This window comes from Hylobates moloch, unplaced genomic scaffold, assembly GCF_009828535.3.
Source record: "Hylobates moloch isolate HMO894 unplaced genomic scaffold, HMol_V3 SCAFFOLD_1048, whole genome shotgun sequence".
Taxonomy (NCBI): domain Eukaryota; kingdom Metazoa; phylum Chordata; class Mammalia; order Primates; family Hylobatidae; genus Hylobates; species Hylobates moloch.
The window spans coordinates 1-13616 of NW_026653323.1; the positions used below are offsets into that span (position 1 = coordinate 1).

At 52.6% G+C, this 13616-nt stretch overlaps 1 protein-coding gene across 1 annotated transcript; it reads left to right on the top strand.

The window, feature by feature from the left end:
• Positions 1 to 977: 977 nt before the first annotated feature.
• LOC116464575 (DNA replication licensing factor MCM5-like) lies at positions 978 to 13088 on the top strand (the record flags this gene model as incomplete). The annotated part of the gene is made up of 9 exons (XM_032147834.2): positions 978 to 1089; positions 2910 to 3053; positions 3419 to 3484; positions 3706 to 3882; positions 4808 to 4920; positions 7249 to 7377; positions 8682 to 8824; positions 10869 to 10996; positions 11808 to 13088. Coding segments are annotated over 9 exons (1114 nt in total), but the record flags the coding sequence as incomplete, so codon positions are not given.
• Positions 13089 to 13616: the final 528 nt, after the last annotated feature.

Here is a 13616-nt window from a genome sequence, read left to right on the forward strand (position 1 = left end):
GTACCAGGACTTAAATCTCAGCACTGAGCTTGGGGTCATGCAGGTACTAGGTCTTAAATCAGCACTGAGCTTGGGGTCAGTAGCAGGGATATTATTAGCAGCTGCCATTTACTGTGTTCTTCCTATTCACAGGCATTCTTCTTTTTTTTTTGGGACGGAGTCTCACTCTGTTGCCCAGGCTGGAGTGCAGTGGTGCGATCTCGGCTCACTGCAAGCTCTGCCTCCCGGGTTCACACCATTCTCCTGCCTCAGCCTCCCCAGTAGCTGGGACTACAGGCGCCCGCCACCACGCCCGGCTAATTTTTTTTTTGTAATTTTAGTAGAGACAGGGTTTCACCTTGTTAGCCGGGATGGTCTCGATCTTCTGACCTCGTGATCCGCCCGCCTCGGCCTCCCAAAGTGCTGGGATTACGGGCATGAGCCACTGAGCCCGGCCGCACAGGTGTTCTTCTAAGTGCTTTATGTGTCTGAAGCCCAGTCAGTCCTCGCAGTAACCTGTTGAGAACGCAGCTGTTGTGCCCATTTTATAGATGAGGGAATTGAGGCATAGAGAGTTAAAGGGACTTGCTCCCCAGCACATTCAGGGGAGCCAGGAGCCTGCTGTCATGGTGCTTGTTCTGCCGCACCGTGCACAGCCCACAGGCAGTTCTCTGTCCTTTTCTATCAAGCTGGGAGGAATGTTACTTGTTACTCAGATGCTGGGTGTACCCGAGCACAGCCGTAAGAGCCATTTCCTTTAACCCTCCTCTTCTGGGAGGCAAGCTCTGTCCTCATTGCTAGGCAAGACCTACCATGGTTTGGGAGCTGCAGAGCTGGGTAGGAACATGGGTCTCAGGCCACAGCCACTACCTTCCTGCCAACTCTGAGGCCCATGATAGTTGGGGGAGTCGACTGCCAGCCCACCAATCTAGTGACTGGATGTCACATGCTATGTCCTCATGGAGTCTCACTTTGTCCATCTACCCTTCCTCCCCCAGGCTCCCTGATGGACTTACTCGCCGAGGAGACATCAACCTGCTGATGCTAGGGGACCCTGGGACAGCCAAGTCCCAGCTTCTGAAGTTTGTGGAGAAGTGTTCTCCCATTGGGGTGAGTGGCCCGGGATACCTTCTCCACCTTGGCTTGCAGGGAGGAAGGCTGCAGGGCAGGGCCTCTGGGTCCCCAGGACACCTATGGTGGGCTGGCTCACCCGGAATCTCTTCCTCCTTTCTCTTGGCTGTGGTCAGGATGGCCGAGGAGATGGGAGGAAGAAAGGAGCCAACAGGTGTATGTAGGTTTGGGGCAGGGGGCGAGTACACCGTACTGAGAGTCAGGATGGGGTTTCGGTCTCACCCTGGCCAGAAATTGGCTCTAGGCTTTGAGTAAGTCACCCAATCTCCCTGAGCGTCAGTTTATCCATTTGCTAAATAATGATATTGTTACCATTAATAGCTAAAATCTGACTGGGCACAGTGGTTCATGCCTGTAATACCAGCACTTTGGGAGGCCGAGGTGGGCAGATTGCTTGAGCTCAGGAGTTTGAGACCAGCCTGGACCAGATGGTGAAACTCTGTCTCTACCAAAAATACAAAATAACTAGCCAGGCATGGTATGCACCTGTGGTCCAGCTGCTTGGGAGGCTGAGGTGGGAGGATCACTTAAGCCCAGAATGGGGAGGTTGCAGTGAGCCAAGATTGTGCCACTGCACTCCAGCCTGGGTGACAGAGTGAGACCATGTTTCAAATAATAATAATAATAGCTAAAATGAAGGGCCAGACACTGCTTGAAGTACCTTGCATATATTTCCTCAGTCTTCACCTCAACTGTGTGGTAGGTACTATTACTCCTGTGTTAGGGGTGAGAAAACTCAGGTACACAATGGGTAAGTGTCTTGGCCCAGGTCTCACTGCTGGTAAGCATTAGAGCAGGATGTGATTGAACCCAAGCGTCTGATGAGCTGGGTCCTCTGCTGCATTGTTGAATGGGTCTGCGGGGATCAGAGCCAGAGAGGGTCTGACTATCATGATCCGAGTGGCGGGGTTGTTTAGGGTGAGATGGTGGTCTTTGGATAGATAGAAAGTGTGCCAAATTTGCCACACGGGCACTGTCCAGTAGAAATACGTGAACTGCAAATGTGACCCATGTATGTCTTCTTAGATTGTCTAATAGCCACATTAAAAAGTAGCTGGGTGCGGTGGTGTGCATGCCTGCAGTCCCAGCTACTTGGGAGGCTGAGGTGGGAGGATCACTTGAGCCCAGGAGTTCGAGACCAGTTTGGGCAACATAGCAAGACCCCATTTCAATTAAAAGGAAGAAGGGGAAAGGAAAAAGGAAAAACAGGTGAAGTTACTCTGTTTAACTTGCTGTGTCTAAAATCTCATTTCAACATGTTTGATATGTAGATTATTGAGATACTTTATATTCTTATGAGCTCTGAGTCTTTGAAATCGTGAGTATTTTGCACTTAAGGACATCTCAGTTAGGACTTTCCCAATTTCAGGGGCTCTATGGCAGTATGTGGCATGTAGGTCTATATAGAGATGATGAGGGACTCACGATGGGGGCAGGCTTTCCCTGGGAGTCAGGAGTCCTCATCCTAGCCCTGAGGCTAACTCCTCTTCTCTGGGCCTCAGTTTGCTCATCTGCGAGCCGGGCCCCACGAGACTGTGTCACAGGGCTGTGGTGAGGCTCAGGTGAACCATGGATGTGATGCCTTCAGCGGGGAGAACATCTGGGTACACCGAGGCCCAGGGCAGCCTCCCCTTCCAGAGGGAGACGCACTGAGTTGGAGCCTTGAGTCCTATCCTGTACCCTGCAGCCAGCTTTGATGTGTGACCTTGGGCAAATCACAACCTCAGTGGGTCTTTTTGACTTATGGGGGTCAAAGCATGGAGTTGTTATTGGGCCCTGACACCTCCCCACTGCCCCAGGTATACACGTCTGGGAAAGGCAGCAGCGCAGCTGGACTGACAGCCTCGGTGATGAGGGACCCTTCGTCCCGGAATTTCATCATGGAGGGCGGAGCCATGGTCCTGGCCGATGGTGGGGTCGTCTGTATTGACGAGTTTGACAAGGTGAGTCTGATGAGGTGGGTAGTAGCCAAAAGGTGAGTGGCACCAGGGTATGTGACCTCCTGTGCTCAGCCAGCAGAAATCACCTCTGACTTGGGAGACATGTTTTCAGTCCCTGGGCCTGTCACTCTAGGGTAACTGTGGGAAGCTGCTTAACCTCTTCAAGCCTCAGTTCCCATATCTGAAGAGTGGGGAGAAGAAAGGCAGGCCCACACAGTTGTTCCCATGATTAGAGGTGACCTGGTTGCTGCCATTGGCCTTGTATGGAGCTGGTTTCAGGAGTGAGGGCTGCTGTTAGTTTTCCTGTTTCTACTGCTCCCTGTTCCCTCACTTCAGTAGGTCTGATGACATTTCTCTCTTCCACTTAGATGCGAGAAGATGACCGTGTGGCAATCCACGAAGCCATGGAGCAGCAGACCATCTCTATCGCCAAGGTGAGTGGCCTGCCATGGAGAGCCCAGCGTGCAGCAGCCCCAGCCTGGCCCAACCATCCTCAGGTTGCCCTGATTGGGACCAAGTTCTCTTTGCCCAGGCCTAGAATCGTGTGTGTGTGTGTGTGTGTAAGTGTGTGTGTGTAAGTGTGTGTGTGTAAGTGTCTATATAAGAAGGCATCTTTGCCATCTCCTCCCCCTTTTCATCGTCTGTCGCCTCTTAGGCTGGGATCACCACCACCCTGAACTCCCGCTGCTCCGTCCTGGCTGCTGCCAACTCAGTGTTCGGCCGCTGGGATGAGACGAAGGGGGAGGACAACATTGACTTCATGCCCACTATCTTGTCGCGCTTCGACATGATCTTCATCGTCAAGGATGAGCACAATGAGGAGAGGGATGTGGTACGTCCAGGGGCAGGGCTGGTGGCCATGGGACCTGCCTTCAGGCAGGCTTGTGATTGTGTGGGAAGGAGAATGGAGAACAACGGCCTTGGCTGGTGAAGTCCTGACTGTCAGGCTGTGAAATCGGGGAGCACGTGAGAGGGCGGTTGTTGTGGGCTGCAGAGGCTTGAAGTAGGTGTCTGGAGTCCTGTGGCCTGCTCTGCCTCTGCCGTGAGTGATAAGCTGTGTGATTTGGGCTAAATCAGTTTCTCCCTGGGCCTCAGTCCCTTATATATGAAACAGAGGAGTTGACATTGGGTTATAGGTAATAGAACCTCAGTTCTGGTTAGTAAATTTTTCAAAGAAAGAAACATAGTGGTTTATAGAATTGGTAAGTCCAGCGGCTTAAGGCCCAGGTAGATCTGGATTCTCAAACAACTGTCTCTGCCTTTCTGTTCTGGTTCCCTTGGTGGAATCTTTGTACGTGGGCAGCTGTTCCTGTTGTGGTGGCAAAGACAAAATAAGATTTTGTCCTGTTAGCTTATAGCTTAACAGCTCCCAGGAAAGAGGAGGCCCCGTCTTTTCCAGTACTTCTATCAAAAGTCCCAGGATAGACTCCTATTGGTTTGGGTACATCAAAAGTCCATCCCCAAGTTGGGGTGGACAAGATACATGCCCCAAGTTGGGGTGGACAAGCTGAACCCTTTATGGACCGGGGCAGACGAGCAAGGATCATTAAGTTCTCTCTCAAGGAGAATCCAGATGCTCCCATCAGAACAAGGGCCTGGTGCTGAGCAAACAGGCTGAGCACGCCTGAGATCTCAGCACCCTTTCTGGCTCCTTGATGCCAGGGCCCCATCAGCTCTTTCTGGCTGTTCCACCTCAGTGTTGGGACTCAGGCTTGGGAGGGGCTGTGAGATGACCCAGTATCCCCTCTGCTCCCCAGATGCTGGCCAAGCATGTCATCACTCTGCACGTGAGCGCACTGACACAGACACAGGCTGTGGAGGGCGAGATTGACCTGGCCAAGCTGAAGAAGTTTATTGCCTACTGCCGAGCGTGAGTCCTGGATGCAGGCCCACGGGGGTGAAGTTGCCCAGCTTCCCTGGGTGGGAGAGAACCCAGTCCCCTGGTCCTGCTCCCCCTCATGAAGAACAGCCCAGATGTTGCTGTTCTGAGGTTCTCAGCTCTACTGAATCTGCTCTGCTCCCTTCTCACCTTGCGCAGCTCACTGGCTCTTGGTTTCAGTTTTCCCATCTCCACACCAAGGAGGTGGGATTTAGATGGTCTTGAAGACATCCTCGAGTCTGACATGCAGGGAGGCAGTGAAGTGTAGACATGGTAGACGTGGGCTCCGGGTCATACCTGCCTTCACTCTATGACTTTGGGCAAGTTCGTTGGCCTCTCTGAGCCTTGATTTCCCCAGGCCAATCGATGTTTGCTAGGATTTTTGTAAGGATTGCACAAGATGATGAGGAAGTGCTTGGCATAGCCCTGCCCTGGGTAAATACTCAGTGAGTGGCAGCTGCAATTTGATTGCTCTCACAGATTTTCAATAGTAATAATTATATACATAGTACTGGCTGGTTGCAGTGGCTCACACTGTAATCCCAGCACTTTGGGAGGCGGAGGCAGGTGGATCACTTGAGGTCAGGAGTGCGAGACCAGCCTGGCCAACATGGCGAAACCCCATGTCTACTAAAAATACAAAAATTAGCCGGGTGTGGTGGTGCACACCTATAGTCCCAGCTACTCAGGAGGCTGAGGCAGGAGAATTGCTTGAACCCAGGAGGCAGAGATTGCAGTGAGCTGAGATAGTGCCATTGCACTTCAGCCTGGGCAACAGAATGAGACTGTCTCAAAAAAAAAAAAAAAAAATATATATATATATATATATATGTGTGTGTACACACACAAACACACTCTTACACACTACTTACTTTGTGCCAGGCATTCTGAATTATTATTCAGTACTTTCTATATGAATAAATTATAACCCTCCCCCAAAACCTACCAGGTAAGGTGTGCTATTATTCCCTTCCCTTTATGGATGGGGAAGCCGAGGCAAAGGAAGTTAAGTAACTTGTCCAAGGTCACATGCCAGAGGTAGTGGAGCCAGGATGTGAACCCAGCTGCTTGCCTCCAGAGGCTGTGCTCTTAACCACAGTGCTTCGATTCTTGTCATACAGCGCTTTGGTGATCTTTTGAAGGAGCTAAAACCCAGGGGTTGAGGGCTCTTTGAGTGCACTACCAGTGCGAGGCTGGTGGGGCCCTGATTCAGCACCTCTGCCAGGGTGAGTGGGTAGTCCCTGGGTCTTCATCCAAGTCTGAGCTCTGTATGGCCCAGTCTTTTTTTTTTTTTTTTTTTTGAGACGGAGTCTCGCTCTGTCCCCCAGGCTGGAGTGCAGTGGCTCAATCTCGGCTCACTGCAAGCTCCACCTCCCGGGTTCACGCCATTCTCCTGTCTCAGCCTCTCCGAGTAGCTGGGACTGCAGGCGCCCGCCACCACGCCCGGCTAATTTTTTGTATTTTTAGTAGAGATGGGGTTTCACCGTGGTCTCGATCTCCTGACCTCGTGATCCGCCTGCCTCGGCCTCCCAGAGTGCTGGGATTACAAGCGTGGGCCACCGCGCCCGGCCTATGGCCCAGTCTTAAGAGGCTTGGGCCCACAGCTGTGAGTCAGGGAGCCCTGGATTCTCATCTTCCCTCTGCACTAAGTCCCCAGGTAGCCTTTGGGAGTTCCCTCCCTCCCTCTGGGTCTCAGTCTCCACATCCTTAGGATGGTTGAGCTAAGGCTTTCCCTTCATCAGTGATTGGCCTGGGGGCTAGAGGGGAGGGGATGGGATAGGGTAGATGCTGATCAGACTTCCCCACACCTACCCTCCCAGGAGAGTCTGAGGTGCTCCCAGCCCCTGGACTGCAGTCACCACCAAGCCTCCTGTAGGTGTCATCAGCTTGTCGTGTCTTCAGATGTGTTGGGTGGAGGAGTTTGAGACTGCTGCAAAGCCCACCACCCAGTGGGCCTCCATGCCGCTGTGATTGTGCCATTGTTCATGACATGTATGGGAGACCTTGTGGCAAGACACCACACAGCGTCTAACAGTAGGGAAGAGGCGGTTTTCACCCTGCAGACGTGCCTGGCTTTTCTTCACCTGTTTTCTAAGAGAGGCACCCATATTTCTCCCCAGTGTTGATGTTCGTGGCAGCTGCCCACAGCCAGATTTCACTTAAATCTCTTTCGATTGTTGTCCCCCAGCCCATGTGAATGGGTAGCTGTGGTATGGTGGGAAAGTGCACGTCTGTAAGCCGGCAGAGGGCTGGGGGAAAGGGTAGGTGCCCTAAGAGTCCCTCCTGGCCTCACACCAGCCTCTCCCCACTGTCCTGCAGGAAGTGTGGCCCCCGGCTCTCAGCAGAGGCTGCAGAGAAACTGAAGAACCGCTACATCATCATGCGGAGCGGGGCCCGTCAGCACGAGAGGGACAGTGACCGCCGCTCCAGCATCCCCATCACTGTGCGGTGAGCAGGCGGGCAGGGCTGGGCCAGGGCAGATGGGGCTTGCTTTACACAGCAGGGTGTGCCTGGCAACCAGGGGCAGTCGTCCAGGCTTTTCACTTGGCACAGGCCCATAGTAGCTCTGGGCAGGAAGAGTCCCTTTGGAGCATAAGCTATGGCCTCCTTGATCTCATTGATGATCCGTGTTTCTTGATTTAAGGCCGGGCAAACTTGGACCCCTCTTGTCTGAATTTGGCCTGGCTTCTCCCATTGTAGGAAGCCCGAAGGGAGGGAAGGACCCAGGCCTGGGAGTCAAGAGTCTTGGGTCACAGCCTCTAGCCCACTGTGTGACTGTAGGGAAATTACATTCCTTCTCTGGCCTTTAGTGTTTTTAGCTCCTAACTCTGTTCATTCTTGTGACTTTGTAGACAGTACAGTGGGTAAGAGTTGGGATTTACCTGGTTTGAATCCTGTCTCCAGCACTGACTGGTTGGAAATGGATTTGGCTATAAGTAATGGTAAACCAAATAAAGTAGCTTAAAGAAATAGGAAGTTGATTTCTCTTTTCTGTAGCACTGTCTGGAGGAAGATGGTATGGGAAGTGGTGTGAGGACTCCTCAAGCTCCCCCTTACTCTTAGTCCAAGATGGCTGCTAGAACTTCAGCCATCACCTCCAGGCAGCAGGAGAGGAAGGAAAGACAGGTTCCCTTTTTAAGGACACTTCATGAATTCCCACACATGCTTGGACTTACAACTTACTAGCCATAGATTGGTCACACAAATACACCCTGTTACAAAAGATGTCTGGGATGTGTTTTAGTGGATTGCTGTGTGCCAGACTAAAAACTGGGGTTCCAAGCTAGGTGCAGTAGCCTACATTGTGATCCTAGCACTTTGGGAGGCTGAGGCAGGAGGATTACTTGAGGCCAGGAGTTTGAGACCAGCCTGGGCAACATAGCAAGACTCCCGTTTCTACACAAAATAAAAAATTAGCCAGGCATTGTGGTGCATGCCTGTAGACCCAGCTACTCAGGTGGCTGAGGTGGAAGGATCACTGGAGCCCAGGAGTTCGAGGCTGCAGTGAGCTATGATCATGCCACTACACTCCAGCCTGGTCAACAGAGCGAGACCCTGTCTCAAAAAAAAAAGAAAAGAAAAAAAATTGCAGTGCTATGACTAAGATCAAAAGGGAGATGGATTATGGGGACACCTAGCAGTCTCCACCACAGTCTTACCACTTTGGGCAAGCACCTCCCTGGTAATGGGGTGGCTGGGGAGGAAGGGAATAGCGGACCGAGGCCACCCTGAGCACGCTGTTGCCCCCACAGGCAGCTGGAGGCCATCGTGCGCATCGCGGAAGCCCTTAGCAAGATGAAGCTGCAGCCTTTCGCCACAGAGGCAGATGTGGAGGAGGCCCTGCGGCTCTTCCAAGTGTCCACGTTGGATGCTGCCTTATCCGGTACCCTGTCAGGTGAGCAGATGCAGGGGACATGGTCTCAGTTGATCTGGGTTCTCTGGCTCGGAGCTCTGTGGGCGGGGCTCTGGCCTGCTGGGGGCCTGCAGTGTGTGTCTTGCTTCTCTGAGTTTGCTGAGCTTCTCTGAGTTTCTTTTTGCAATAAGACCCCTCTCCTCCTTTCTCCCCACCGCTGTTTCCTCCAAGATGGGAAGAAGCAGCTTCTCCCCAGACCCTTGAACACAATCCTCTTGACCCAGGTCATTAATGATAATTACCCTTCTCACTAGCTAGGAACAACAGTTGACGCTCTGCCTCCTAGAGCTCGTCAGCATTTTCAGTGCTTCCAGAGCTACTTCTTGCATTTTTCCTCACAGCTGCCCCCTGGAAGCCAGGTGAGCAGTCAGTCCTGCCCATGTTAGAAATGAGACAGCTGACACTCGAAGGGGCCTTTCCCTGGTGCCCAAGATCACAGTCACTTGGCTGGAATGCAAGTCTCCCGGCCCCTAGGCCAGCGTTTTCCACACCATAAGCCGTATTGTCTGGTTTCGGTCAGCCTTTCAACAGACTGCCCCAGGCACCGATGATGAGCCAGGCTACCTACGCTGGGGAAAATCTGTTCCCTCACCCAGCAGATAACTTCATTAGTGTTACTGTTTGTCAGGCACTGTTCTAGGTGCTGGGAGTATAAGTGCAATCAATCACAAGGTCCCCGCCCTCCTGGGCACTCATTCTTATTCTAGTTGGGGAGAGATAGACAGTAGAGAAACAAATGCCAGTGTAGGTAGTGAAAAGGGCAGTGAGAGCCGGGCGCAGTGGCTCACGCTTGTAATCCCAGCACTTTGGGAGGCCGAGGCGGGCGGATCACGAGGTCAGGAGATCAAGACCATGGTGAAACCCCGTCTCTAGTAAAAATACAAAAAAATTAGCCGGGTGTGGTGGCGGGCGCCTGTAGTCCCAGCTACTCGGAGAGGCTGAGGCAGGAGGATGGCGTGAACCCGGGAGGTGGAGCTTGCAGTTAGCCGAGATTGCGCCACTGCACTCCAGCCTGGGCGACAGAGCGAGACTCTGTCTCAAAAAAAAAAAAAAAAGAAAAAGAAAAGGGCAGTGAGGGAGATGATGGCAGGGCCAAGTGTGTTGGAAAAGGAGGGCGTGCTCTTTCCCATGGAGTGAGTGGGCATGGCCTCTGCAAGGAGGAGATGCCAAGCAGGGAGCTGCATGAAGTGGACAGTGTGGCTCCTTGGGGGAAGAGCTGCTCAGGTGGAGGCAGCACTAAGTGTCAGTTTCCCCAGGAGGGAGCAGGTTTGGTGCATTTGAATGGGAAGGCACTTGGGTGAAGAATGGGGTGGGTGGGGCCTGTTCCTCCTGTCCCCCTTGGTGAAGACTCAGCCTCTACCCTGTAGACACTTCCTGTCACATGAGACATTTGCAGGTGGAGGCCTCTGGGATGCTGCAGGCACAGAGGGCAGGGGTGATATGGAGTGGTGATAATTTGAGCTGGGTCTTGTGGGCTATGTAGGAGTTTGCCTCACAGACTCCCCTCTCAATGGCTTCTTGACCATGAGCCCACCATCTCCTTAGCTGAAACACCAAGGCCTCTGTGGCAGTAATTGGAAGTTACAAGCCTCCTCGTTGCCGAGGGCTCCTCAGTGTGTCCAGGGCAGGCTGGCTTCCCTCCTGGGTCACTGATTGGCCCCTTCCAACTCTAATCTATCTGCTCCAGCAACAAAAGGAGTCCTGCTCTGGCCTCTAAGAGCCCGCAGGACTTGGTCCCTGGTGACACTCTGGCCATGTCTCTGCTGCGCTGGGCCCTGGGCTGCTTTTTGAATGAGACAGGTGTGTTCCTGCCTCTGTGACTTTGTGCTTGGCCTGGAGTGTCCCCACATGTGCCATATCCTGTCTCCTCAATCAGGCCTGCACCACCCTGGCACACACGGTGCCCTTTTCTGACTTACTCTTCGGGGCCTGGCTCAGGCTGTTCTTCCTTGGGCTAGAGGCTGTCTCTGTCCAAGAACTCCCATTGTCCCAGCTGCCCAGCTGCCTCACTTCTCAATGCCCACAGGGGTGGAGGGCTTCACCAGCCAGGAGGACCAGGAGATGCTGAGCCACATCGAGAAGCAGCTCAAGCGCCGCTTTGCCATTGGCTCCCAGGTGTCTGAGCATAGCATCATCAAGGACTTCACCAAGCAGGTGAGCCTGCCTTGGAGTGGGGGTGTGAGCCCGCACGGGGTGCCGGGCTTCTGCTGGTTCCCACCCACTCAGCACTGGCGTCTTACTCAGCAGACAGGCCCTGAAGGGGGGTAGGATGGACAACTGTCCCTTTCTCAGACCTTTTCTAGCCATCATTCCTTCCCTAGGGGCGTCTTCATCGGGAGCAGGGGTGGGGGTATTTTTTCTATCCCACGAAGGGGAGGGGAGAGCAGAGGTGGTTGGATTCTGGTGAAACCCCATACAAGTTTCTCGCAGCCCTTCCCGTCTGTTCCTTTCCCCGTTGGCGGGCGTTTCATGGAACGGGAAGGGGCAGAGCCATGAGAGTGAGCTTTCTAGCTCACTGAGGAGGGTACTGTTGGCCCCATAGAAGAAGATGGGATTTTCCAGATGCTCTGGAAGACCTGACACCTTTAAAATCTCAGGAGCAATCCTAGTTTCTGGGTCTCTGCTCCTTGTACATCATCTCATTTTGATTCAGGCAGTTTAATGGGTGGTGTCGTGCCTGTTCTATAGGTGCGCAGACTGAGGCTTAGTGAAAGGTTTAGAGCTTCTGTTCTAGAGTCAGATGGGACTTAAGTCCCAGCTCTACCGCTTAACTGCTGTGACCTTGAGCAAGTGGCTTAGCCTCTGTGTGCCTCAGTGTCTGGTACACAGTAGGCACTCAGGAAGTGTGGGCCCTTCAGGTCAAAGGAGCCTGAGTACAAAGTTCCCCGTGAGTCTGAGGATGTCTGGGCTCTGTTGGGGTCCCCTCGGGCAGCACGTGCCGTTAGCCAGCCATGTGCTCCCACAGAAATACCCGGAGCACGCCATCCACAAGGTGCTGCAGCTCATGCTGCGGCGTGGCGAGATCCAGCATCGCATGCAGCGCAAGGTTCTCTACCGCCTCAAGTGAGTCACGCCGCCTCACTGGACTCATGGACTCGCCCACGCCTCTCGCCCCTCCTGCCGCTGCCTGCCATTGAGAATGTTGCTGGGACCTCTGCCTCCCCACTGCAGCCCTCGAACTTCCCAGGCACCCTCCTTTCTGCCCCAGAGTAAGGAGCTGTAGTGACCTGCTGCCTCTGGGCGACCGCCTCTAGCGCCGTTCTGGGAAGTGTGCTTTTGGCATCTGTTAATAATAAAGCCACGGTGTGTTCAGGTATCTGTGGGTTTGTGCACTCGGTGACCTGTCACCTTCATCGTGCCCTCATGGCAGGGTAAGTGTGAGGGAACAGGGTCTGGAGCCAGACAGGCCAGGGTTTCGGACTTGGATCTGCCACTCAGACGTCTGGGTAAGTCACGTGACTTTAGTGCTTTGGTTTCTTCATCTGTTTAACGGGGCTCATAAAGCCACTCCTTTGATGCTGGGAATCCAGTGAGACCAGGGAGTGGGGAAGTGCTTCTCAAAGTGTGTGAGTTTGATCCGCCTCACCTGTTTCCCAGTAACTTATTGTGGGGCTGCGAGCCGTGGTGCGGCAGTCAGACTGCCTGGATTCATTGACCCTCTCCATGCCTTAGTTTCCTTATCTGTAAGCAGGCTGACACTAGAACCTGCTTCACAGGGTTGTGCTTAGGGTCAGTGAGCAGCTGTTAGTGAGGGGAGTGTAGTGGCCACCAGGCAGGAACTAGGACTCCAGCCAGTTCTTTCCTGGTGGGCCACGTGTAACTGTGTGGCCTTGGGCGAGACATTTCACTTTTCTGTGCCTGAGTTTATCAGTAAACTGGAGGTTGGGGGATTCCTCACCCTGAGTTGTGAGGATTGAATGACAGAAGGCACTAGTGTCAGCGATGTTGGACGAAGGAGTGTTGCCAAGTGCCTTGGTCACTTTGCCTAATTTCAGAAAGTCACTCTGAGTTGGTATGTTTTGTGTTTTTGAAAAAGCTAGGATTCATAAAATTAAATAGAAATCAGTGAAATAAAATATTTGATACTTAAAATACATTTAGAAATATAAAGTGTCAAGCAAAACGTGAATTTGGAAATCTATGAAACTTTCTAATTATTAGATAAGGTATTCAAAAGTAATTGCTATGTAAAAACGACACGAACTTCAAGTAAGATTATTTGATTTTTCTAAAAATACAAGCAAGTTGGTGCATCTGCGTGGTCATTGTTGAATCACAAATGTATTTTTGTGCAGAAGATTCCTGCAGCTCAAAGCCCTTTCTGACTCCATACTGTTCCGGGAAATGGAGAGATGAGAGGAGCTAAATCAGCTTTCCTGTGACTCACTCGCGTTCAAAGCCCATTTCTTTTCTGATAATTTTGAGAGTGTCTGGAACAGCTTTTGTTTTCTTGGTGGGGTGGCAACCTTACTGGGTGTGCTGTGGGTTTTGCGTCCAAAGCTGCATCTCCGGTTCCTGCCAGCCTTTCATCTTGCTCAGGTGGGGACTCACATGCATCTCAGGCCCAAGGTCCTCCTGTCCTGCGTGTTCATGGAGTGTGGGACTCGCATGAGATTCACCCTGCAGCGGCAACTTTGCTGGTGGCCTTTTCTCCACCCCTGTGGTAGGTGGTGCTGCTGTGGTCACCTCTGTTTTACAGGTGGAGAAACTGAGGCTCAGAGAGTCAAGTGTCACAGTGAGGGAGTGCGGGGCAGGCTTCAAACCTGGTGGCTCC